The sequence below is a fragment of the Narcine bancroftii genome, chromosome 6, assembly GCF_036971445.1.
Source record: "Narcine bancroftii isolate sNarBan1 chromosome 6, sNarBan1.hap1, whole genome shotgun sequence".
In the NCBI taxonomy this organism is placed as follows: Eukaryota; Metazoa; Chordata; class Chondrichthyes; order Torpediniformes; family Narcinidae; genus Narcine; species Narcine bancroftii.
This window is the reverse complement of record NC_091474.1, coordinates 237,326,010-237,352,319: the sequence shown is the minus strand read 5'-3', so window position 1 is coordinate 237,352,319 and position 26,310 is coordinate 237,326,010. Positions and strand designations below refer to the sequence as shown.

The window sequence follows — 26,310 nt, the reverse complement described above, 5'->3', positions numbered from 1 at the left end:
TTCTGGATGACTGATCCTGTTACACAAATTTCATTCTCTCATACCCCATGGCCGTAGCCACAGTGCTGGCCCTGCAGTGAGAAGTCCATGCTTTTCGGGAAGGAGTGGCTCATGAGTGTCTCTCTCACCGTCACAGCGCCATTAGCCCACGCCCCCGCCCTGATCTCACCGAGCTTCTCAACCCAGTTCCGAACAGGTCCATCGCATGTTTCCACAATGTTCAAAGTAGGACCCAGCTCTGGCAGGGTAAGGCAGGAGGGTGGGGAATGTTACTTGCGCAGCTCAGTTCTAGCTCCCGAGGGCTCGATGCAGTCTGTTCACTACACCTCCCCAGAGAGGGTCACAAAGCTTCTGGGGAGGGAGGAGTGGGATCATCAAGGTTGTGACAGGTCTGGGAGAATCAAGGTGTAGGGCTGAGAGAGGAAGCACCTGCGATTAAAGCAATGGAGATCCAAGTGACATCTGAGCTGAGACAAAAGGCTAACCTCCTCTCTCTGCGGATGCTGCCCGGCCTATTGAGTGTTCTCTGGTTTTAACTTGAGTGGACATCGTAGATGGGTGCAGGCCTTCCCTCCCATGTTTCTGAGCCTCTCTCAGAGCCCTCCTCTCCCCAGTTACCCCCCCTTACCCCTCCTCCTCTCCCCCTCCCTCCTCATCCTCAGGCAGGAGTGCTGCCCACCGCACCCCGGCCTCACTCCCTAAACCGTGCTCTCCAACACCCAGTCTGAGCTGCAGCAGGCCCCCCTGGTTATCTCCAGGCCATCCTCATCGCACTGGACCAGAACCCCGTTGACCGACAGGCTCCTCTTAGTCCAGATGTTGGTGATGCACCGAGGGTAGCTGTAGCACTGGCCGGAGGAGAAATCCCCCATGTCGAAAGACTGGCTGCGCCGAGCTTTGCCCTCCATGGGAAGGGTGAGCAACTTGTTGAGCCGTGACTCGCTGCGGCCCAGCAGCGGCTCCTTGTCCGAGTAGTGGGCCAAGGTGGAGGCCCGGGACTCGTAGCTGTCATCCTTCCTCTGGCACCTCAGGTCAAGGGAGGCAAAGGCCCCCATCAGCCGGTCAATGTTGTGCCGGGACCTGGAGTTAGACCTCCACTTCTTGGACAAGGTGCTGGAGTCACTGTGGAGGCTGTAGCAGTCCTGGCTGGAGCCCGTGGAAGAGGAGGAGACGCTGCTGCGGGCAGACGGGCAGTTGAACTCGGCCGCTGCGTCCCTAGATGTGCCTGCCTTGTGACGCAGCTGGGGAAGGACCCCATTGTGGACGGGTGGGACAGATGTGGCCGTGGTCTGGGAGCAGACGTCGTTGACGTCGGACATCTTCGGCTGGCCTTGGCAGAACTTATACCTTAGCATCAGCACAGTAATGAAGATGAGGAGGGAGGCCACGATGATGCCCCCAACCACCAGGATCATGGTCCCTCCCAGGAACTGGCCATGAAAGGAGGCGCAGCGGCCATAGTCTGCCGCCGTTATGAAGCGCACACACCCCACCACATTGGTGGCTGTGAGTGTGGTGGCCGTGTCGTCCCAGATGGCCAGGACGCACAGGTCATAGCCAGCCGCTGCCACCAGGTTCTTCACCACAAAGCCTTTGTTGGATGCCGGGATCATTCTGAAAGAGAGCAGAGATGAGGAAGCTTTAGAAAGGGTGCTGAGGAGATTCACCAGGATGTTGCCTGGATTAGAGAACATGTCATATGAAGCAAGATTGACAGAACTAGGGCTTTTCTCTTTGGATCAAAGAAGAGTGGCTTCCGCAGGGACCACTCTCTCCACAATTCCCTCGTGCACTCATCCCTCCCCACCCTTTGTCCTCCCGGCTCCTTCCCTTGTGCCTGCAACAGGTGCAACACTTGCACCCACACCTCCTCCCTCACCACAGTCCACAGCCCCAAACAGGCCTTTCACATGAAGCAACACTTCCATTATACACCTACAAGACTTATGTACTGCATCAGGTGCATCCTTTGTGGCCTTCTCTACATCAGAGAGACCGATCACAGATGGGAGATCACTTCCCTCAGCACCTCCGCTCCGTTCACTACCACAACAGCCTCCCAGTAGCCAACCACTTCAATTCCAGGCCACACTCCCACGCCCACATGTCTGTCCATGGCCTTAAGTACTGTCCCACCCTGACCACCCGTAGATTGGAGGAGCAACACCTTATTTTCCATCTGGCTACCCTTCAGCCACAGGGCATTAACATTGACTTCAGTGCTTTCCACTAAATCTCCTTGCCTTTTCTTTCCCCCTCCCCCTTTACCTGTCTTTCCAGTTCCCTCACCCACCCAGCCATCTCTCATCCCTCTCATCACTGCTGTCCCCTCCCTCCTTTCTCCACCTATCGTCTCCTGGCTTGCCAAACCCCGCCCCCACTCTTTTGTTCGGAAGCCTGCCAGCATTCTCTTGTACCTTGATGAAGGGGTCAAGCCCAAAATGTCGGTTATATCTCTTCATCTTTGCTACATAAAGGACACTGTTTGATCTGTTGAGTTTCTCCAGCATTTTGTGTTTTTAACTTCAACCGTGGTGGTTGTGATTTTATTAGTGACTTAATAAAGGTAGATAAGATTATTTAAATTTATTTACAGCATTTTACAAGCTGAATCCAGCCTTTCAAATCTGTGCTGCCTTATTTCTCCCAAATTAACCTCGAACCTCGTACATTTTGGAGGGAGGGAAGAAACTGCAGCACTTTTTTCCAGGAGCCACACTGGCCAATAGCAGAGGATATTGGTTTAAGGCAATGGTTCTCATCCTTTCTCTTTCCTCTCACGTACCACCTTAAGTAATCCCTTACTAATCACAGAGGATGGCATAGATGCCCTGTGGTTAGAAAGGGATTATTTAAGGTGGTGCACGAGTTGGAGAAAAAGGTTGAGAATCATTGGTTTAAGATGAGCGGAGGAAACTTTAGGGGAATTTTCAGAAGCAGGTGTTTTACTCGGAGAGTGGTGAGTATGTATTGCTGGGGGTAGTGATAAAATGGAGCTTTTAATTTTCTTTTCTTTTCAAATTTTTAGAGAGATGTCCCGGTAACGGTGAGCCCCCACCTTCCGAGACACACCCAATTAATCCACCAGCCCTTTGGAATGTGGGAGGAAACCAAAGTACTTGGGGGCAACCCACATGCAGGCGAAGAGGAAAACAGACAAGCCTCCTTACAGACAGCGCCAGAGTCGTGCCCTGGGTGCTGGCGCTGTAATAGCGTTGTGCCGAGTACAATGCTAACCGTACTGCCTGGGACTGGTTTGAGCAGGTCAAGGCTTGGATTTTTCTCTCCTTTTCTAAAATTAAACAGTGAAACGATGTCCAAAGCAAAGCCACGCAGCGTCCATTTGCACCCTGAGCGTCATATTCTGTGACTGCTCCCACTACTTAGAACTATAGAGCAATGCATCACAGAAACAGGCCCTTTGGCCCATCTAGTCCATGCTGATTAGTCTGCCTAGTCCCATTGTCCTGCACCCAGACCATACCCCTCCTTAAGCTTACTCAACATCCTTCCCTAACTCACACATAACCTTCAATTACATCTATCTGAGTCATTTAAATGTACTAGACTCCTCCAGAAATGTGTTCCAGGCATCCACCACTGTCTGACTTACCCCTGATGTCTCCCCTAAACTTTCCTCTCTTCATGCTGTACAGATATCCTCTTATGTTTGCTATGGTCGCCCCAGGTGCTGACTGTCCCACCTATCTAAGCATTTCATAATCGTATTGTTATGAGCCCAGAGGACTCCAAAACCCAACAGCAATAGATATTCATTAAGACAAATGTTTACTTAAACAAAAGTTGCTTTTAATTATATTTCAACATGAAAATAGAATCAAACTTTAACTTATCACTATTGACTTACTTAACCTAACTTAACCCCCTTCTAATCCTAAGTGCACGTGTATGTAATGTGTGTGTAAGTTCAGAAATGTTCTTCGGTTCACAGTCCAATCTCACTTCTCACTCCTCCAAGTTCACTGGTTGTAGGCAATTCTTATACTGTGCACAGAATTTAACATTATTAAGTTCACCAGGCTTTGGTGTTCGAAAGGTAAATGGTGACCGCTCAGGAAGGTTCTTGTTAGTTTTCAAAGAGAGATTTATTGTGCGATGACATCCACAACTGATTCCTTTTTAATCAGCCACTCTAATCAGTGTCCTGCTGATGAAACTTGCCCCCTCAGGGTTCTCCAGATGATAACCTCTTTCTTTCAGGTCACCACAGAGTGCCTCTTTGTTTCTCTTATTCCAAATGAAATATTAAACTGCCAGTCCTCTCCTCTTGCATGAACCACAAGGGTTTTGACCATCTTACAAAATGGGGCTTTCCACAAGCTTGCCAGCTTGTCCTGTTCCAGTCCCAGCTGCTTCTGCTGGCTGTAACACTGTACAAGTGATCTCTGTGACTCTCTCTCTCTCTGAGGCAAACCCTGTTTGACTCTCTCCACTTGAAAAACCACTTGACCCTCTTTGAACAACAGGTTATCTTCCAGGCAATCTGCGGCTCCAACAAGATCTTTCATCTGTTGCCTTTTGTAAACAGCAATCCATTAGTGAAGTCTCTTGAGCACTCTCCAAAGCTCTTGCAAAAGCTGTGGAGCCGATATGTCTACCATTAGCAGAGCTCCAGTATTTCAAATAAGATCTGTTTTAAAGTGTTTGTATGTGACCTACACTAACAAACCTTTCACAGTTTATCTCCCAAAAACATATCTATATACTCTGTCACAGAATACACATCCATTAAGTCACCCTTTCACCAGAAAACCTCTCAACGTAGTGAGGCATGGTCTCTTCCCTTTGCTCCCCTCTCCCCCACCCAGATAGGTCAACTCTGTTTTTCTCTCTCCACAGGTGCCACATGACCTCTGAGTGATTGTGGCATTGTTTTTATTTCATCTTTCTGGTAGCAGCAGTATTATATCGCCCTTGTACTTTGCAGCTCACAATTCCAGCACAGTCAGAAATGTTTTTTGCCCAAAGTGGCATTATCAAACACAGGAGGGGGGCAGGGTTTCAGATGAGAGGTAGGAGACTTAAAAGAGATCAGATAGACATGCCTTTTTATCCAGAGAGTAGTGGAGACAGAGGGTCATAAAGTCTTCCACCATGGAAACAGGCCCTCAGGCCTGGCTTGTCTTTGCTGAACAATGTGTCCCCCTGCTTTAGTCCCACTTGGCCTCTCCATCCATGTAGTTAATCGAGTGTTCCTTAAAGAAAGGTAACATACCTCCCTCCATCACTTTGCCTGGCATCTATATCCCCGCAAGAAGAACAGTCCCCACTCATATCCCTTCCTAATCCCACTCTACTCACCTTATATTTACGTCCTCTTATCTCTTTAAATTTTACTCTAGGAAACAGGCCCTGACTATTGGACAACACGGTTAGCTCAACACCCTTTACAGCGCCAGCGATCGGGACTGGACTTAGGTTCGAATCCAACGCTGTCTGTCAGGGGTTTGTACGATCTCCGCGTGTCTGTGTGGTTTTTCTCCAGGGGCTCCGGTTCCTCCCACCATTCATAATGTACCAGGGGTGTAGTGCACTACCAGTAACCACAGAGACTAGGCTGAGGGAACGATAGGCTTTAATATACAGAACTGGCCTGGATCTAGGTATAGGAATGGAGGGAAGGGAGAGGTGGCTCGACCTTTATGGCCCAGGACCACGGGGGAGGAGTCATAGGGTATGAGTCATCAGTGGGCGGGCCAGCTCCATATATGCAGTAGTCAATCATAACTATATACAATGGGGGAAACATCACTACAAGGTTTAAAAGGTGTAAATTGGACTCAATGGCCAAAATGGCCCATTACTGTGCTGTAGGTCAAAATTTCAAAAAAAAAATTAAATTTAAATTTATTCAGCTTATCTACGTTCCTCCTGATTTTATACATCTCAATAAGGTCTCCTCTCAACCTTCTATGGTTTTACCATTCTCTCATAATAATTCAACTCCTTTAACTCTGGCAACGAACTCGTAAACCTCTTCGGGGCCTCTTCCAGTTCAGTAGATCCATCCTACAGCTCGGCAAACCAAAACTGCACACAGTATTCCAAGTGTGGTTTCACAGGCATCTTGTATAACTTCAACATGATGCCCCAATGCTTGCATTTAGTGCCCCGACCGCTGAAGGTGAGCGTCCCAAACACGTTCGTCACTGCTCTATCTGGAAAGAGCAATGCACCTGCACCATCCCTGTGTCCAGAACAGGCCGCAGAGGAGGTGGTGGAATCAGAAAAAATTTCAACGAACTTAAGGCATAAGTCAAAATACAATGCTGGAGAAATTCAGCTGGACAAACAGTGTACTCCAAATAGCAAAGATAAAGACATATAACCAACATTTCTGGCTTGAGCCCTTCATCCAAGTATGAAAAATTGTTGGCAGACACCCAAACAGAATGTGGCTGGGGGTGTGGGGGGAAGGGATGGGGGAGGAGCACCATTCCAAAGGCAGGAGATAATAGTTGGATAAGGGAGGGAGGGCACACCAGCAAGCAGAGGGACGAGGGGTGGCTCTGAGAATGGAGAGGAAGGAAAGAAGACAAAGGAAAAGGGAAGGGAGGGAGAATGGCGAGTAGGCTGGCAGAAACCGGAGATGATGTTCATACCATCTGGTTGGAGAATGCCCAGATGGAAAATCTCGTGTTGTTCCTGGAATTTACAGGTGGTCTTGGTGGTATAGTGGGACAGGGCACGGACAGACATGTGAGCATTGGCATAGGATGTGGGATTGAAGGGGTTGGCCCCTGTCACTGGCGCAGGTAGAACGTAGGTGCTCAGCGAAGCGATCTCCCAGCCTGCACCCAGGCTCTCCGATGTAGAGAAGGCGACAAAGGGAGCACCGGATCTGACGTAGAGAAGGCAGTTCGCTAAATGGTGCGAGGAAACAAACTGCTGATTCAAAAGAATTATCACCTTTCAGTCTCTCAGTCTCCATCCTATCACCAACATTCCCTAAGTTCTATCCACCCCTTCCTCCCTGCAACTTAAAATGTGTTTGATTCCTCGCTTTTCCCAGCTGATTTTCTCACTCTACAGATGCAGTTTGAAAAGCTGAACATTTCATCATTCTTAGAATTTTATGTTACATGTGAAATTTACCAAAATGGATGAGGGATTTCAGCAAAGAACTTGGACTGAAGACACATTGTTCTCCATAACCTTCCCACCTACATAGTCCAAAGGTTGATGGAACACTCTCCACTTCAGATTTCAGATTTATTGTCAGAGTACATACTTCACATCACATACGACCTTGAGATTCTTTTTCCTACAGCCGAGACAGTATTACTGTGTATTTGTCATGCAAAAAAACTATACACAAAGCACACACATAAATGAATAAATAAATATAAACAAACTGACTGTGGAATACAGAAAGAATTTTTTAAAATCTATAAAGTGCACAAGAAAGAGTTCTTAAATGAATCCCTGATTGAGTTTGTCAATGAGGAGTCTGATGGTGGAGGGGTAGCAGCTGTTCCTGAACCTGGTGGTGTGATTCTTGTAGCCCCTAGACCTCTTTCCTAATGAACATAGTGTGTGCTGGGTGGTGTGGATCCTTGATGATTGCTACTGCTCTCTGATGGCAGCGTCCCCATAGATGTTCTCGATGGTGGGGAGTTTTTTGCCCGTGATGTCCTGGGCTACGTCCATCTTCTTATCTTGATCAGCGTGCCCGTGATGTCAGGCGCACTGTAGAAGTGCCGGAGTTAATACTGTTGGGCCCAATGCGCGATACCGCTGCGGGTCCTGGCAGCAAAGAGGATTGAGGCAACACATCGGAAGACGCGCACGCGCAGGCCCGGCGCTTCCAGGAGTGCGCGGTGCGCCGCGAGTGCACGATCTTCTGGATAGGGTCTGGGCTATCAGCGAAGTCGGCCGGCAGTGACTTGAACATGTCGGGTCTGGGTCTGCAGGTGTGATGAAGATGGCAGAATCCAAGGAACAACAAGAAAAAGCTTTGTGCCAAACTGAAGAAATAGAAGAAGAGTCATTGATTGCTACTGAAGGGAAAGAAGGTAGGCCTCATGGAGAGACTAGTGATACTACTTTTGATGCTGCTTTTACAATTTTGGAATCTATAGCTCATCAAATGGGTAATATGTCAACACAAATGTCTACTCAGATTGACCATGGATTTATGAATATGACTGAAAAAATGAATAATATTTGTGAAGAAGTTTCTTCTGTTAAGAAAGATATTTCTGTTGATAAAGCTGATGTTAATAGATGCTTGAATATGGTGGATACAGTTCAAGACAATTTTAAGAAGATGGAAGGTGCCTTTCAAGTTTGTAAAGAACAAGTGGATCATAATAAAGAAAAATTAGAAAAAAGTGGAAGATTCTTTTGTTGGATGGGAAATTCAGAAGAAGGACTTATTGAAGAAGATAGACTCTTTGGAAAATCAAAGCTGTTGGAATAATGTTAAGATAGTGGGAATTCCTGAAGGAATTGAGGGTTTTGATCCAATAAAAAAATTTTAAAAGTGGATTCATGAAGCACTGGGATTGGAATTTTTTCCAGAAGATTTGGAATTAGATAGAGCACATAGGACCTTACGAAGTAAACCATATCCGGGTCAACCTCCATGAGCTGTTTTGATTCGTTGTCTAGGCTACCAAGATAGGGAAACTATTTTGTGAGTAGCAGCCCAAAATGCACGTAGATATCAATCCCCATTGATGGTACAAGGAAATGAGCTTTTTTTTTTCTATCCAGATTTAAGTCAAGAAATTATTAAAAGACATAAAGAACTTAATTCTGCTAAAGAAGTGCTTTGGAGAAAGGGTTATAAATTTTATTTTAGATATCCTGCAGTTTTGAAGATTTTTTATGGGAATTTCCAATCACAATGTTTTGAGAATGATCACGACGCTTTAATTTTTGCCAATTCTTTGCCAGACAGGCAGTCTTCACCTAAGAGGAAGACACCTGATTAGAAGAATGGAAATGGGAACGGGAAGACAAACATGTCAAAGAGCTTGATTGATATTGATGATCCGGAACAAGCCTTGGGATTGAATTAATTGGGGCTGTGAGCTGATTTAGACATAATTTTATAAGTCAGGTAGGGGGGGATAGAGGTCGCTGAAGCTTTCGGATGTCGTCCGCCACTAGTGGGAGGGATTTTATTTCTTCCCACACCCAGTTAAGTGGGGAGTTGCTACCTTTGTAGTTCCTTTTTATATTAAAAAAATACCTTTTTATTAGTGTAAGTTTTACTTTGTTTAGAGAGGGGTTTAGTGATTGTTTAATTTAGATTACTGAGCAAGGGGAGCTTCAAATTTTGTTATCGGAGAAGGGTATTTTTTGTGTGAATAGAAGGAATAGAAAGAGGGGTTTTTATTCTGTTTTTAGTTTGATAACAATGTCTAATTTGAACTTTGCAACATTTAATGTGCAGGGTTTAAAAAACCCAATTAAATGAAAACGTGTCTTAGTCTATATAAACAAGATGAAAGTTAATATTGTTCTTTTGCAGGAAACTCATTCAGCTGTTCACAATTTACATTAATGATCTGGATGAGGGGATTGGATGTAATATCTCCAAATTTGCAGAAGACACTAAGCTAGGAGGGGTTGTGTGCACGGAAGAGGGGGTCAGGAAGCTCCAGTGTGATTTGGATAAATTGAGGGACTGGGCAGATACATGGCAAATGCACTACAATGTGGATAAATGTGAGGTTATCCACTTTGGTAATACAAACCGGAGGGCAGATTACTATTTGAATGGCAATAGATTAAGAGATGGGGAAGTGCAGAGAGACCTAGGGGTACTTGTACATCAATCTCTGAAGGCGAGCATGCAGGTACAGCAGGCGGTTAAAAAGGCAAATGGTATGTTGGCCTTCATATCAAGAGGGTTTGAGTATAAGAACAAGGATACCTTACTGCAGCTGTACAGGGCCTTGGTGAGACCCCACCTGGAGTATTGTGTGCAGCTTTGGTCACCTTATCTAAGGAAGGATGTTCTTGCAATGGAGGGAGTGCAGAGGCGATTCACCAAGCTGATACCTGGAATGGCAGGATTGACTTATGAGGAAAGATTGCGCAAATTGGGATTGTACTCGCTGGAGTTTAGAAGATTGAGAGGGGATCTCATAGAGACCTATAAAATTCTGGCAGGACTGGACAGAATGGATGCAGATGGGATGTTTCCAAGGATGGGAAAATCCAGAACCCGGGGCCATGGTTTGAGGATAATAGGCAAACCATTTAGGACCGAGATGAAGAGGAATTTCTTGACCCAGAGGGTCGTGAATCTGTGGAATTCATTGCCACAGAGGGCAGTAGAGGCAGGTTCATTAAATATATTTAAGAGGGAATTAGATCTATTTCTTCAGTATAAGGGTATTAAAGGTTACGGAGAGAAGGCGAGGATGGGGTACTGAACTTTAAGATCAGCCATGATCTCGTTGAATGGCGGAGCAGGCTCGAAGGGTCGAATGGCCTACTCCTGCTGCTATCTTCTATGTTTCTAGAACATTTGAAATTAAAGAGGGATTGGGTCAGTTATGTATTGTCATCTTCTTTTAATTCAAAAGCAAGAGGAGTGGCAATTTTGATTCATAAGAAAATACCATTCGAACTTGAATCCTTGATGGAATCAGCTGGCCAAATTTTAATGTTTAATTGTTTACTCTTTGCGGAGTCATGGTCTTTTTTTAATGTGTATGCACTTAACTTCGAGAATGAACAATTTATGTCTGAAGTTTTTTTTAACTTTAAGTCAAGCTAAAGAAAATATTCTGATTGGGGGAGATTTTAATTGTGTATTAGATCCATTATTAGATAAATCTCCGAAAATCGTGAAAAAAATCAAAAGCAGTGGTCCAATTGGTTTCTTTGATGAAAGACCTAAATTTGATAGAGGTTTGGAGAAGGTTAAACCCTACTGAGAAAGATTTTTCATTTTATTCTTCACATCATGATTCATTTTCAAGGATTGATTTTTTTTTGGTATCAGTACATTTGCAATCACGTTTTATTCAAGCTGAATATAAGAGTAGAATAATTTCTGATCATTCATTGTTATTTATTTCTTGTGTTGGGCCAGAAGTTATTCAATCAACCTTTCAGTGGAGGTTTAATGTAAAGTTATTGAAAAAATCGGAATTTGTAAAATTTATTAAAGATCAAATTGTTTCTTTCTTAGATTTGAATAGGAATACAGTTCAGAGTAATTTTACTGTATGAGATACTTTGAATGTGTTTTTACATGGTCAAATTATTAGCTATGCATCAAAGGAAGAGAAGAAATTTTTGGTAGAGACTCGGTCATTGGAAAAACAGATAACTGATTTGGAAAAATAATTTCAGTGCAATTGTACAGAGGATAATAAGGCAGTTTTGACAAAAATGAAGTTACGATATAATACATTACAAACATACCAATTTGAATGTTTGATTCAAACATCTAAACAACATTATTATAAGTTAGGGGACAGAGCCCATAAAGTTTTAGCCTGGTAATTGAAAACAAAACAAGCATCAAGAACTATTAATGCTGTGAGGAAAGATAATTCCGTTATTTTTAAACCTCAGGAATCAAGGACCAATTTTTATCATTTAATCAGAAATTATATGCTTATGAGGGAGTTTGAGAAGATGGTTCTATTGTATCTTTTTTGTCAGAACTAAATTTGCCAATATTAGGGGAAGATGATGTGAGGAAATTAGATTCTCCTTTTACAAACTTAGAAATAAAGGATGTTGTTCAACAAATGCCAAATGGGAAATCTCCAGGAGATGATGGGTTCACTGTTGAATTTTATAAAGTTTTTTATGATGATCTGTCCTCTTTATTTATGGACATTCTTCATCAGGTAACTCAAGAACAAGCATTAGCAGATTCGTGTTTAAGTGCAATGATAACAGTTTTACAAAAAAAGATAGAGACCCTTTGAAAGTAGCTTCATATCGGCCAATTTATTTATTGAATGTGGTTTACAAAATAATAGTGAAATTACTGGCCAATAGACTTGCTAAGTATTTACCACAACTGGTACATGCTGATCAGGCTGGTTTTATTAAAAATAGGTATGCTTCTGATAATATTCTTAGAGTGGTTTCACTGATCAACGCTTCACGACAGCAACCTGACCTACCAATGGTAGTTGCATTAGATGCTGAAAAAGCTTTTCATAGGGTTGAATGGAAATTTTTATTTAAAGTGTTGGAGAAATATAAGGTTGGACCCTTTTTTATTGGTTGGGTGAAGGCATTATATAATAATACTGTAGCTAGGGTGGTGACAAATGGTCAAATCTCTTTTCTTTAAATTATCACGTTCAACTTATCTGTCACCAGTTCTATTTGCATTGGTCATTGAACCATTAGCTTAGGCTATTAGACATAATGAGAATATTAGAGGTATAAAGTTAGCAGATGATGAATATGATTAATCTATTTGTGGATGCTGTTTTGATATCTAATCCAGAACGATCTTTAATTTACTTGCAAGAATGTTTAGAATGATATGGTAAATTATCAGGATACAAAGTTAATTGGGATAAAAATGAAATATTACCAATTTCTGAAGGAAATTACGACCAGTGTAGACAAATTACTAAACTCTGTTGGACTAATAAAATTAAGTATTTAGGGATAATGATTGATGAAAATATTCAATAATTGTATAATTTAAATTACATATCATTAATGAGAAAGATCAAACCTGATTTGATTAAATGGAAGGATTTATGTTTGTCATTAGTAGGTCAAGTAATCTGTATTAAGATGAATATCTTTCCATGAATCCAATATCTTTTTCAATCGGTTCATTGTCCCCTGTCAAAATCTTTTTTTTTCAAGACTTAAATAAAGTAGTCCAAGAGTTTTTATGGAAGGGAAAACTAGCAAGAGTAGCGATGCATAAATTGACTTGAAAATACACTTTGGGAGGTTTGCAATTACCCCATTTTCAAAATTATTATGAGGCAGCTCAATTAAGATTTATTAATCGTATGTTAGATGTTTAGATGTTGGGCCAAGGTAGAATTGGCTGGTATATTGGAACCCTGACCACATCAATTTGTATGTAAATGGAATTCTGTTTTATTACAAAGATATGATGTACCAGTTTTGAAACACTTATTAGGGATTTGGACTAAAAGGAACTTATTAGTAGGCTCAAAAGGTAAAATATTGGTTCAGGCCCCAATATATCAAAATAAATTAATTCCTTTTACATGGAATAAAAGATTTTTAAGAAGTTGACAGATCAAAGGAATAAAGTTATTACAGGATTGTTTTGAAGAGGGTAAACTTTTATCATTTAACCAACTTAGAGAGAAATTTGGAATTTCAGGGAGTTCTTTGTTTGTTTATTATCAAATTAGGGCATTAGTGAAAGAAAATTTTGGAAGAGAAATGAAAATTCCCAAGTTAATGAAATTTGAGTTTATGATTTCTCATTTTTCGGATAAGGGTTTTATTTCAAAGATGTATGCGCTGTTACAAGATACTATGGATAAAATACATTTAGATAAATCCAGGATTAAATTGGAAAATGATTTAACTTGCGATATCGATCAGGCCGACGGGGAGATGATGTGTTTTGAGGGTGTGAATAAATTGGTTAATGTAAGATACAGTATGATTAATTATAATCTTTTTGCATCAGTTATATTTAACTCTTGAGAAATTGAGAAAATATGGATTTAGTAATTCAGAGCTGTGTTTTAGATGTAGATTATGTGTTGGAACTTTTTTACATTCTGTTTGGTTTTGTGATAAAGTTCAATCATTTTGGTATAAAATCAGGGATTTGGGTGGAAAAGTAGCAGATGGAGTTGAATGGGGATAAGTGGGAGGTAATTCATTTTAAAAGAACAAACCAAAAGGGCTAATGGTCAGTTACTTAAGAGGATAGATGAACAGAGGCACCTTAGGGTAAAAATCCCTCCAGGTCACTGCACAGGTTGATAGGATAGTTAAGACGGCCTGTGGGATGCTGGGATTCATGAAGAGGGGGATTGAATTCAGAAGTAGAAAGGTCACGTTGCAACTCTACAATTTTCTGCTAATACCACAAAGTATTATGTTCAGTTCTAGTCACGTCATTTTAGGAAGGATGTGGAAGCTATGGAGAGGATGCAGAGGAGATTCACCAGGATGTTGCCTGGATTGGGAAACAAGTCTTATGAGGCAAGTTTAGCTGAGCTAGGACTTTTCTCTTTGGAGTGTAGAAGGATGAGAGGAGACTTGATAGAGGTCTACAAGATTATGAGAGGCATAGAGAGGGTGGACAGCCAGCACCTGTTTCCCAAGGCAGGAATAGAAAACACCAGAGGACGTGAGTCCAAAATGAAGGGAGGGAAGTTTAAGGGAGACATCAGGGGTAAGTTTTTTTTATGCAGTGAGTTGTGGGTGCCTGGAATGCTTTGCCAGGGGTGGTGGTAGAGGCTGAAACATTAGGTGGATTAAAGGACTCTTAGGCACAAGGCTGGAGGAAAAGTGGAGGGTTACGGGGTAGGGAGGGTTTAGTATTTTTTTAAAGGAATATATGGGTCAACATCACGTCAAGGTCTGAAGGGCCTGTACTGCGCTGTAGTGTTCTACGTTCTGTGTACGCAATTAAGAGAACCTTGGTTAAGTGTTCTGAAGGTTGAAGAAGAGGTTCAGGAGGGGAATTTGAGGGCTTCAGGTTCACCTGCTGAATGTCGAGCCAGCATTGGGTGGATTCAGGGAAGGTTGAGGAGGGGCAGTTTCATAGTGGGATCTCAGAAGGCTGAGGCTGACCCTTTACAAGGATCAACTGAAAGAAACGCTGCAAACAAGGGGCTATTTTTGCGCATCTTCTAACTCAAGGTCGAACAATGACACACTGGAACTTGAATTGAAAATGGGCCTTCATTAATAAAGTGCTTTGTCCCACAGAGTTTGGGAGTCAGAATCTGAACCACTTGCAAGATTGTGATAAAAAGGATTTTGTTGTTCTCTCTCTCTCTCTCTCTCTCTCTCTCTCTCTCTCTCTCTCTCTCTCAGAGGACCATGAATCATTGAGATTCTACATGCCAGTGAGCTGTGAATGTTGTTTCACCTAATTTAACAACAGGATTTGTGATCTGTAGGCATTTGGAGCTGAGACCACCAATCAGTGGTAGGATTGTGGGGTCCTACCACCTGTTATGTTTAATTTTTAAAACAAAATTAGACACGCAGCACTGCAACAGGCCGATTCAGCCCTATGAGTCTGTGCCGCCCAAATAACATCCTATTAACCATTGTTTTGAATGGATCGGCACCCCCCCCCACCCGGAGAAACCCCGCACAGGCACGGGGAGAATGTACGAACCCCTTACAGACTATGCAGGATTGGAACCCAGGTCGCTGATGCTGTAAAGATGCTGCACTGACTGCTACGCCAACTGTGGCGCCTCTTTACTTTGGACTTGCAGTGGCGTGCGGTCATCTGGACCGAGAAAGGCCACCTTTCAAACTGTCACTCTACCATCCTTTCACAAATGTGCAGATTTCAACTCGACTGCCAGCCGGAATTGTGCTTTTCGACAAAAAACACACTGGAAATGCATGCAATTTATTTCCACGGCTGCTCGTCTGAAAGAGAAACACTTTGGAAGTCATGAGTTGCCCAGGGCCTTTCCATTCCATAAAAAATGAATCTTGTCACACTAAATGTACATTGCATGCCACTGCATTATGGTTTAATTTGATTATGCTCCCATTTACTTGCTCAGGTAAAATTAAAAATGTAAATTACTCACATCATGTGAAATATTGTTCATTATGGGCAACGAAGAGGGATGTTTAAATTGAACAGATTACCTGCTGCAGCGTGGAATTAACTAGAACCTAAGTCAATCTGGTTTGTTGCATTCTCTTTGTTGTGAACAACCCTCAGAATCGTTATTGGATGCCGCGTTCTTCAATATGCAATATCCCTTTTTAATATTTTATGGAACTGATCCACACAGAACACTCGAATAAGGTCTGAGCAAGGCGAATTAAACAACACTGCTCCAGAAACGAGCCGGTGTTTTCCCTCTTTATGACTTTATCAACTTGTATCATTCTGCACAGGGAAAGACTATTCAGCCCATCGGTGCTCTGTGATTAATAAAGGATTGCTTAAGGTGGGATGTGAGTGGAAAAGGAATGCTCTAGACCCAATTGTTACTGAAATATTTTGGTTGAGAAAAATTTTAATTGCCCCATTTCCTTTGGAGTTCTGAAACCCTGCACATAATGAGTCAATGAGGGACGATTAAAACAATGGTTTTCAAATTTTTTTCTTTCCACTCTCATACCACCTTAAGCAATCCATTACTAATCACAGAGCATCAATTGGATAGGGAAAATTGAAAAAAATTCAACTTAGTTCTTCAGATTTGTGTTTTAGGTGTGGTCAGGAAATAGGTTTTTTTTCATTCAACGGACTTGTTCTAAGATTAAAAATTTTTGATTACAAATTAAATCATTTTTAGAGCAGGTATTGAAAGTGAATTTAACATTTGATCCATTGTTATTTTTATTAGGGGATATTAAGTTGATCGCCTTAGAGATGAGAATGACTATTTATCAAATTGAATTTTTACGTTTGGCTTTGGCTGTTTCGAAAAAATGTTTGGCTATTACATGGAAATCAGAGTTGGTTTTAAGTATAAAAAGATGACATAATGAAATGAAAGCTTGCATTCCTTTAGAAAAGATAGCGTCTAACTTGAGAGATAAATACTTTTTCTTTGTTAAAGTGTGGAGCCCATATTTAAAAACTATTGGTGTTAAAATTTGATCTCTCAGTCCGCTTCGGTGGATGTCTCTGCTACCGCAGCTAAAAAGTTTGAATATGACTGCTTTTATGGATGATATTTTTTACTTTGTAGGTGGGTAGGGAATGAGGGAGGGTATTAGTGGGGTGATTGAAGGAGGTTTGGGGGGGTTTATTTAATCATTAATTTCAAATAAAATATTTTTAAAAATAATCATTTTCATGATTCCTATTTCCACTGGTTTCCCAAGTATTGAAAACCCATGAATCCCAGTTTGGGTGGTTCTCAATCAATGACATTCTTTCAAACTGCCGTGGAAAATGGGGTTAACCGGACAATTTGCCTGGTTAACGCCCCAGTTAGTTTGACTCGGTGAACCCTGTCATAATCCAACCGGGCCCCTGACCTACCTCAGAGGTAGTCAGGGAGCCCAGTTAAACATACTTCAGGCATTTCCACAGGCGATTTGAACAGGAAAATGGCCAACCCACTTATTCTGGTGACGTCAGAGCTTGCAGGCGTGCGTCACCTGGCAGCCAGCATTTGAACATCCGGTGAGTACGTGAAGCATCATTGCGGGGGCCGGGTTAGTGATTTAATGGGTCGATCACCCTACAATTTAAAAGGTGCTTCTAGCACCTTTGCACCAGGAATCTCACCCGGGTTCCAGGAAGGCTACCCAGGGGCTGCAGTTTAAAAGAAGCTAGAGAGTCACAGAGATTTACAACACACTCTTCAGCCCATCTTGTCTATGCTGACCAAGTTATCTACCCAGGCTTGCCGAAGTTGCCTGCGTTTGACCCATACCCATCTAAGGCAAAGATTGATAGGTTCTTGATTAGTCAAGGCTCATAGGGAGAAGACCAGGCATTAGAGCAGAGTGGATAAATGCATTAGCTCATGATAAAATGGCAGGATATCATCGATGGGCTGAACAGCCTATTTCTGCTTCTATGTCTTATGGCCTAGACCTGTCCTATTGGTGAACCTGCCTCATTGTCTTCTAAAAGTTACAATTATACATGCCTTTCCTTTTTTTTTCCACAGCTTGTTCTATGGGCCCACTGTTATAGACCATGGACTCTGTGTCATAGAGTCATAGAGCATTGAAATAAGCCCATTCGCCTGATTTGCCAACCACATTTCCCACCCACTTCTTTAAATCTTCTCCCTTTTAAACCTATGCCCTAAAGTTTTAGACTCCCCTACATTGGATAAAAGACCATGACCATTCACCTTATCGATGATTTTAGCAACTTCCATAAGATCCCCTCCTCAGCCTCTTATGGCCCAGCATATCCAGTCTTCTCCTTGTAACTCAAGTTAAACAAGAAGGTCTGAAGAGACTGGTGTCGAGTGAGAGTTACAAGCATGCTGGAGAAACTCAGCAGGTCACACAGCAAACATATGAGAGATTAAATCACTTTTTAAAAAGTTTAAATTTACAATTTTAGTTTTAAAAAAAATTAAGACATACAGCACGGTAACAGGCCATTTCAGCTCACAAGTTATACCTCTCAATTTACTCCCCATTATCCTACACCCTCCAGGTATGTTTCAAATGGTGGTAGGAAACAGGAACCCCCGGGAAAAACCCACGGCGACACAGGGAGAACATGTAAACTCTTTACAGACAGTGTGGGATCCAAATTCAGGTCCTGATCGCTGGCGCTGTAAAGGCGTTGCGCTAACCATGACGCCAAATGTGCCGCCCAATGAGTAACCAACATTTCTGCCCAAATCCCTTTGTTAGATATAAGCAAAACTAAGCATCTGGTGCCTTGCCATTCAGTGTGGGTGATCATGTCCGTCCATCTATCATGATCTCTGACCCTCCTAACCTAACCCTAATGCAGAGGTTCTCATCCTTTTTCTTTCCACTCACATACCATTTTAAGTAATCCCTATGGCATTGGTGCTCTGTGATAAGTAAGGGATGGCTTAAGGTGGTATGTGAGTGGGAAGGGAAGGTTGAGACTCACTGCTCTGGACTCAGTTGTTACTGAAATATTTTGCTTGAGAAAAATTGTTATGGGCCCGTTTCCTTTGGAGTTCTGAAGCCGTGCACATAACGAGTCAATGAGGGACAATTAGAACAGTGATTTTCAAACTTTTTCTTTCCACCCACATAACTCCTAAGCCAATCCTTTACTAATCACAGAGCACTGATGGCATAGAGATCACTTAAAGTGGTGCGTGAGTGGAAAGAAAAAGGCTGAGAATCACTGCCCTAAAGTGTGCGTCCCCTGTTCTCCATCTTTGAGGTGAGACCATAGTTCGATGGAAATCAAGGGAAAAATACCGAAGTGGTTTCCCATTGCCGTCTTTGGTTGCAGTGTCCATATTGGATGGGTAACCCTGGCCATTGGTCATCACATTCATCTGCCCAGTGTTTTTAGTTTTACAACCATAAATTCCAATTTGTACAATCTGCCTGTAAAAAGCATCCACCATCTGCAATCCATGGCTTCATGTGACCCTGAATGGAAGGAAAAACAGGTGCTACACCTTGCCCAGGGGTGACCCTATCGGACGGAAGGAGTGCCTTACTCCTCCTTTTGATGAGCAATTGCACGGTACTGACACCTAGAAACTAGGCAGGGACCTGAATAAAAAGTTGTGGTGGGGGGGTGGGTGGTGTAAGCACAATTTCACAGGTACAAATGAGGTCATAGGTTGATACAGGTGAGATGGTGGAGGAGAAAGAATCTGAGGTGATGGGGATGAGGGTAGCCCTCTGATAGGTGAGGGAAGCTGGAGGAAAGAAGACAGAGGGATATGGAAATTGAAAGACTTATAACTCGAACCTTCCAGCCCCAGTAACATCCTGGGCATGTATTTTATTTCACTCTTGTTCCTTCCCCCTGACGCCAAGCTCCCCTCTGTGCTCTTTTTGCCCACTCACCTGTAGACCAGCACTTCATCCACCGAGCTGTTGTATTGGAGCTGGTACATTTTGACCTTGGGGGCTGACCGGCCCACTGACCACCTGACCAGGGCAGTGCTGGCCGTCACTTGCGACACCGTCACCCTCTTCTCTGGCCTGCCTCTGGCCCCATCCCGGTGTGACCGGCTGGAGCCGGTGATGTCGGAGAGCCGGGAGTCGGGCCGCGGGGACCCGCCAGTGCTGTTGCTGAGGTGGGGGAGCTGGACGATGGAGAGCTCGACGGGGGCCGTTGACTCGCCGGCCGCGTTGGCCGCGATGCAGGTGAAGGTGCCGTAGTCCTGGGAGGTGGTGATGAGGATGTCCAGGGTGCCGTTGTCGTAGATGATGGTCCTAGAGGAGTTGCCCAGGATCCTGTCATCGGGGGCCACCCAATGGATAACAGGCCTGGGGTCCCCAATGGCCTTGCAACGCAGGGAGGCCATCTGCCCTTCCAACACCAGCACCTTCAGGCTGTGCTGTGTGATCAGTGGCTGTTCACAGACAAACTCCTCCTCCGACACATACCTGTTGGCCAGAAAGAATTCAAAACAATGAGCTCAGGTCTGTGGAAGCAGAGAACTGAAATGTAATAGAGTCGCCCTCTAAGTGGCTAACAATTTTAATTCTACACCCCACTCTCGTACCCACATCTGTTTATACACTGCCAAACAGAGGCAACCCGCATTTTGGAGGAACAACACTTAATATTCCACCTTGGATGGCATGACCATCTCTTTCCCTATCCCTCCACTTACTTTCTGCCATCTCCCCATCCCCTTTCCTCTCCATTCAGAGAGCTAAACCCAGCCCATCACTTATCACCTTATTTTTTTCTTGTACTTTCAAGAGTAGATTGAAATGAATAACTATTCCATTGGAAAAAATAACATATAATTTAAAATATAAAATCACATTGTTTGAACAAATTTGGGCACCATACATGGAACATAATAGAGAGAGCTTGCCTCGGACCTTCACCCCCTAAAATGATAAGAAGACAAAATGACTAGATTCAGTGTGTAACAAATAGATGACACGTTTTTCTTGATTATTTTCCTTTGTGTGAAGATATTGTTTTATGGTTTTATTGTATTGTACATGTTGAATATTTATGGATTTTGGAGGGGAGTGGGAAGAGGGGAGGGAGGGAAAGGGGGGGGGGGGGAAGGGGAGAAAATGCCACTGTGTAAATTTAATGAGAAACATTTGTACATTTTTTGGTTGATATGGTTCACAATGTGAAAAATAAAAAAAAATTATAAAAAAAGAGTGGGCTGAAAGGTGGCAGATGGAGTTTAATGTAGATAAGTGTGAGGTGCTTCATTTTGGGAAGAATAATCAAAACAGGATGTTTGCAGTGAAGGGGAGGGGATTGAGGAATGAAGAGGAACAGAGAGATCTTGGAATTCTATTCTTTGAAAATGGATTCCCATGTAGATAGGGTGGTGAAGAAGGCTTTTGGTATCCTGGCCTTTATAAATCAAAGCATAGAATATAGGAGCTGGGAGATGATGTTCAAGGCAGTGGTGAGGCCAAATTTGAAATATTGTGTGCAGTTCTGGTCCCCAAATTATAGGAAGGATATCAATAAGGTAGAGAGGGTGCAGAGAAGATTTACTAAAATGTTGCCTGGATTGCAGTATCTAGAATAAGGAGAAAGATTGAGTAGACTGGGTCTTTATTTATTGGAGCGTAGAAGGTTGAGAAGGGATTTGATAGAGGTATTTAAAATAATGAAGGGGATAGATAGAGAAGATGTGAATAGACTCTTCCCCTTGAGGGTAGATGAGATTGGAATGAAGGGTCATAAGTTAAGGGTGAGGAGGCAAAAGTTTAGAAGTAACATGAGAGGGAGCTTCTTCACTCAGAGAGGGGTGGCTGAGTGGAATGACCTCCTGGAAGAGGTGGTTGCGCAGGGTCAATTTTGTCATTGAAGAGAAGGTTGGATGAGTACATGGATGTGAGGGGGTTGGAGGGATATGGGGAGGGAGCAGGTAAGTGGAAATAGTGGAGTTCACTTAAATCGGTGTGGACTAGAGAGGCCGAGATGGCCTGTTTCCGTACTGTAATTGTTACATGGTTATATATGGTTATATACTTGAAACCAGAGTTCAACTGATGTGGTTTGAACTGGTCAGACTCAGGATCGGGACAAAGGAACAGTTGAAGGGGATAAAACAATAAAATCAGTCCAGGGCCAATGTAATGCGACACAGAATGGCCGGCTGGCTCTCAGTCTATATGAGGTCAATGATCATTTATAGAAGTACAGTCTTCTCAGGAATAGTCAGCATGGTTTGTGAGGGGAAGGTCATGCCTCATGAGTCTAATTTAATGTTTTCAAGAGGTAACATAAGAAATCGAGGGCAGTAAATGAATTTTAGTAAGGCATTTGACATGGTTGCACGCGAGAGGCTCATTCAGAAAGTCATGAGGCATGGGATCTGTGGAACTTTAGCTGCGTTGATTCAGAATTGGTTTGCCTATAGACAGCAGGAAGTAGTAGTGGACGGGAAGTGTTCTGCCTCGAGGCCAATGACTAGTGGAGTGCCACAGAGATCTGTTCTTGGTGATTTTTTTGAATGACCTGGACGAAGATGTAGATGGATTGGGTCAGTAAGTTTGCGGATGATGCGAAGGTTGGAGGAGTTGCAGTTGGTGTTGAAGGTTGTCATAAGTTGAAGCAGGACATAGATAGGATGCCAAATTGGACATAAAGTGGCATATGGAGTTCCCTCCGGATAAGTGTGAGGTGATGCATTTTGGAAGATCAAGCTTGAAGCCAGAATACATGGTTAATGGTATGATACTTAACAGTGTGGAAAAACAGAGGGAACTTGGGTCCAAATCCATAGCTTTCCTGATGTTGATAGCATAGTTAAGAAAGGCCTATGCGACGCTGGGGTTCAGTAGTCGGGGGGGGGGGGTGGGGTTATATTCAGTGTCGTGAGGTGTTTTTGCAGCTCTATAAATCTCTGGCGAGACCACTCTTAGGGAATCGTCACCTCATTACAGGAAGGTTGTGGAAGCTACGGAGAGAATGCCGAGAAGATTGACCAGGATTCTTCCTGGATTGGAAAATAAGTCGTATGTGGCAAGGTTTTAATTTTCCCCTTGAAGAAAGTAACTAAACACAGGCCTATGTGATAATGAGAGGCATAGATATATGGTAGATGGCCAGCACCTGTTTCCCAGGGTGGGAGTAGCAAATGCCAGAGGACATCTGTACAAAGTGAAGGGAGGAATGTTTAGGTGATACATCAGGGGTAAGTTTTTAACCTAGAGAGTTGTGTGTACCTGGAATGCCTTGCTGGGGGAGGTGGTGGAGGCTGAAACAATAAATTAAGAGACTCTTAGACAGGCATATGGATGAAAGAAGGTTATAGGGTAGGGAGAGTTTCATATTTTTAAATGTAGGCCCCACATTGTGGGATGAAGGGCCTGTACTGTCGTGTAATATTCTATGTTCTAAACCACAACAGTTGGTCTGTAGGAGATATAAGCATGGAGAATTTGGGGAAGCAGCCTGGAGACCAACCATCATAGAACATCGTAATCCACAGCACGGTACAGGCTCTTTGGCCCACAGAGTTATGCCAGCCTAATAACCTACTCAAACGACTGCCTGTAATCTACTACTTCTGGGCGCACGGTGGAAGCAATTCACACCATGTTGGAAATGTAAAAAGAAATCCCCAAAATCTGGTTGAAGTAAAAACACAAAATGCTGGAGAAACTCAGCAGGTCAAACAGTAGCAAAGGTAAAGATACATCACTGACGTTTCGGGCTTGACCCCTTCAGTGAAGTGCATTTCAATGCCGGGTCACACTCCCGCGCACACACATCTCTTCATGGCCTTGTGCACTATCCCACCCTGACCACCCGCAAATTGGAAGAACAGCACATCTTATTCTCCATCCGAGCGACCTCCAGCCAGATGGCATTAACAGTGACTTCGCTGCTTTCCACTAAACCTGCTGGCCTTTCCCCCCCTTCCAGTTCCTCCACCACCACCCCCTTCACTCTCGTTGCTGCTGTCCCCTCCCTCCTTTCTCCACCTATTGTCTCCTACCTTTGCCACCCCCCCATCCCTTCCCCCCCCCCCAAGTCTTTCGTTCAGGCACCTACTGGCATTTTCTCAGGCTTCGATGAAGGGCTCAAGTCTGAAACGTTGGTTATGTAATGTAAAGGACACTGTTTGGACCTGCTGAGCTTCTCTTGCATTTTGTAGTTTTACCCCCTGGGAAATGCAGTGGTTTTATCAGAATAAAGAGCCGATGATTCTGGGAATAGTCAGAGATGCCTTAATGAGTGTGTGAACAAAGGCCTAGTTTTGTGCTTGATTGCTCACATTATCAATCGAGGAATCTATTAATTAATACAGATCCTCTCTGGGCCAAACCAATCAGTATTGTTGAGGGCAGAACAGCAACCTACCAGAAGTACCTCCCCTTGAGGCTGGCAGGAGAGGCGCAGGTCTCCATGTCATCCTCCCGGTTTAACCGGCGGAACCAGAGCAGCTCGCAGTTGCAGTGGAGGGGGTTCCCGCCGAGGGTGAGGCTGAGGGGCGGGAAGAATGGGGTGGTGGACATGTGCATCAGCTCCGACCTGGCGAAGATGGGGTCCGGCGGGAGCTTCTGTAGCCGGTTGGAGATGAGGTCTAGCCTGGCCAGCTTCTGCAGGTCGGTGAAGGTTCCTTCGGGGATGTAGTCGATGAGGTTGTGGTCCAGACTCAGGGTGTGCAGGTTTCTCATCTTGCCGAGCGCTTCCCACGGCAGGCCGGCCAGGTTGTTGTAGGAGAAGTCCAAATCCTCCAGCGTCACCAGGAAATCATCCAGGGCTCCGTCCGCCACCCTGCGGAGCTGGTTGTTGTTTAGGATCAGGTGCTGGAGGTTTAGCAGGCCCCGGAAAACATTGCCCCCGATTTCTGTCAGCCTGTTGGTGTCCAGGTGCAAGGAACGGAGGCTCTCCAGGTCGATGAACGAGTAGGGCTGAATGTAGTCGATGGTGTTCCGTGACAGAGTCAGATCCACAAGGCCGCTCATGTTGGCAAAGTCTTGCCGGTTCACTGCGATTATGAAGTTGCCTCCCAGCCGCAGCTCGACAGTTCTCCGGTCAATATCCGCGGGGACAAACAGAAGGCCCTTGGAGGGGCAAAGGGTCCCCAGTGATTCGGACAGGTTTTGACACACGCAGTACTTGGGACAAGCGCACACTGCTGTTACCATTCCGACCACCAGCAGGGTACAGAGCAGTCTTTCCATTGTAGATCATGTAAAGGTACCTGAAAGAGAGGCAGAGACAGTGTGAAACTGAGTCATCAACTGAGTTCGAATGGCCACATGCAACTACAGCAAGATCACACGTCTGTAAACAGGATTAGTCTGCCTGTATAGCTGATAGACCATCATTGCACAGGATGGGTTAGTTAATTTACTGAGGATGTGCTGGCATTTGGAGAGAGTTCAGAAAAGATTCAAGTCAAGTCAACTTTATTTATCATTCCTACCATGCTCGCACGGTAGGACGAGATAGTTTCTCTAGGAACACGGAGCATATTTACCTAAGTTAGGAAAGCCGCTAACACATTAAAATATTAAGGTATTAAGACATATACACTAAGGCACTATCCACATCTGTACTGGGAGTTCAGGAGCCTGAGGGCTTGGGGGAATCAACCTGTTTCCCACTCTGGATTCAAGGGTCCAGAGGGCAGAAGGGAGAACAGTTTACATGGGGGATGTGTGGAGTCTCTCATAATGTTTATTGCTTTCCGCCTGCATCGAGTGTTGTTAATGTCCTTCATACTATGAGGAGGTTCTCCATTGGTCTTTTCATCTGCAGGGTCTTGCGGTCCGAGGTGGTCCAACTTCCAAACTGGCCGGTTTTGCAGTTGCACAGGATGCTCTCGATACATTCTCTGTAGAATGTAGTGAGGATGGAGGGTGGGAGATGGACTTTACTCAGCCTTTGCAAGAAGTAAAGGTGTTTCTGGGCTTTCTTGTCTATAGAGCTGGTATTAAGGGACCAGATTAAGATTCTCTGCCAGGTGCACTCTGAGGAACTTGATATTCTTAATGACCTCAAAGGTGAAGCCATTAATGGCCAGTGGAGCGGGATCCCCCAGGCCCTCTTGAAGTCGACAACCATCTCTTTTAATTTATTAACGTTCAGATCCAGGTTATTGGCCCTGTACCAGTCCGTTAGCGACTGCATCTCAACTCTGTAGTCCTCATTCTTAATAATAAGGCTCACCACGGTCATGTCATCAGCGAACTTGACAATGTGGTTCGAGCTGTGTTTAGCTGCACAGTCGTGGGTCAGCAGTGGACTAAGCTTGCAGCTCTGGGGGAGCCCCCATGCTCACTGTGATGGTCTTGGAGCTGCTGTTACTGATCCAGACTGCTTGAGGCTTCCCCGATAGGAGGTTAAGAATCCAATTGCAGAGGAAAGTGTTTAGACACAGCAGGCTCAACTTTCCTATCAGGTACTGATTGTGTTGAATGTCAAACTGAAGTCAATAAACATACGTGTCCTTATTTTCTAAGTGGGTGAGGGCTAGATGGAGGGCGTTAGCGATGGCATCGACCATAGAGCGGTTGGGTCTGTATGTGAACTGAAGGGAGGTC

General features: G+C 43.9%; 1 protein-coding gene across 1 annotated transcript; it reads right to left on the bottom strand.

The window, feature by feature from the left end:
• Positions 1–685: 685 nt before the first annotated feature.
• On the bottom strand, positions 686–24,945 carry LOC138735561 (leucine-rich repeat and fibronectin type-III domain-containing protein 2). The gene is made up of 3 exons (XM_069883580.1): positions 24,119–24,945; positions 19,660–20,205; positions 686–1,614 (listed from the first exon to the last, which is right to left on the bottom strand). The coding sequence occupies exons 1-3, from the start codon at positions 24,943–24,945 to the stop codon at positions 699–701; spliced, it is 2,289 nt and encodes a 762-aa protein (XP_069739681.1). The 3' UTR covers positions 686–698.
• Positions 24,946–26,310: the final 1,365 nt, after the last annotated feature.

What these genes read in the sequence shown, in the direction of transcription:
- LOC138735561 (XM_069883580.1), bottom strand. Translation starts at nt 24,945, where the DNA reads ATGGAAAGACTGCTCTGTACCCTGCTGGTGGTCGGAATGGTAACAGCA. An exon ending in CTCAAGGGGAGGTACTTCTG is followed by an intron (nt 20,206 to 24,118) that starts GTAGGTTGCTGT and finishes TCTGGCCAACAG; the next exon opens with GTATGTGTCGGAGGAGGAGT. An exon ending in GATGAAGTGCTGGTCTACAG is followed by an intron (nt 1,615 to 19,659) that starts GTGAGTGGGCAA and finishes GCTCTCTTTCAG; the next exon opens with AATGATCCCGGCATCCAACA.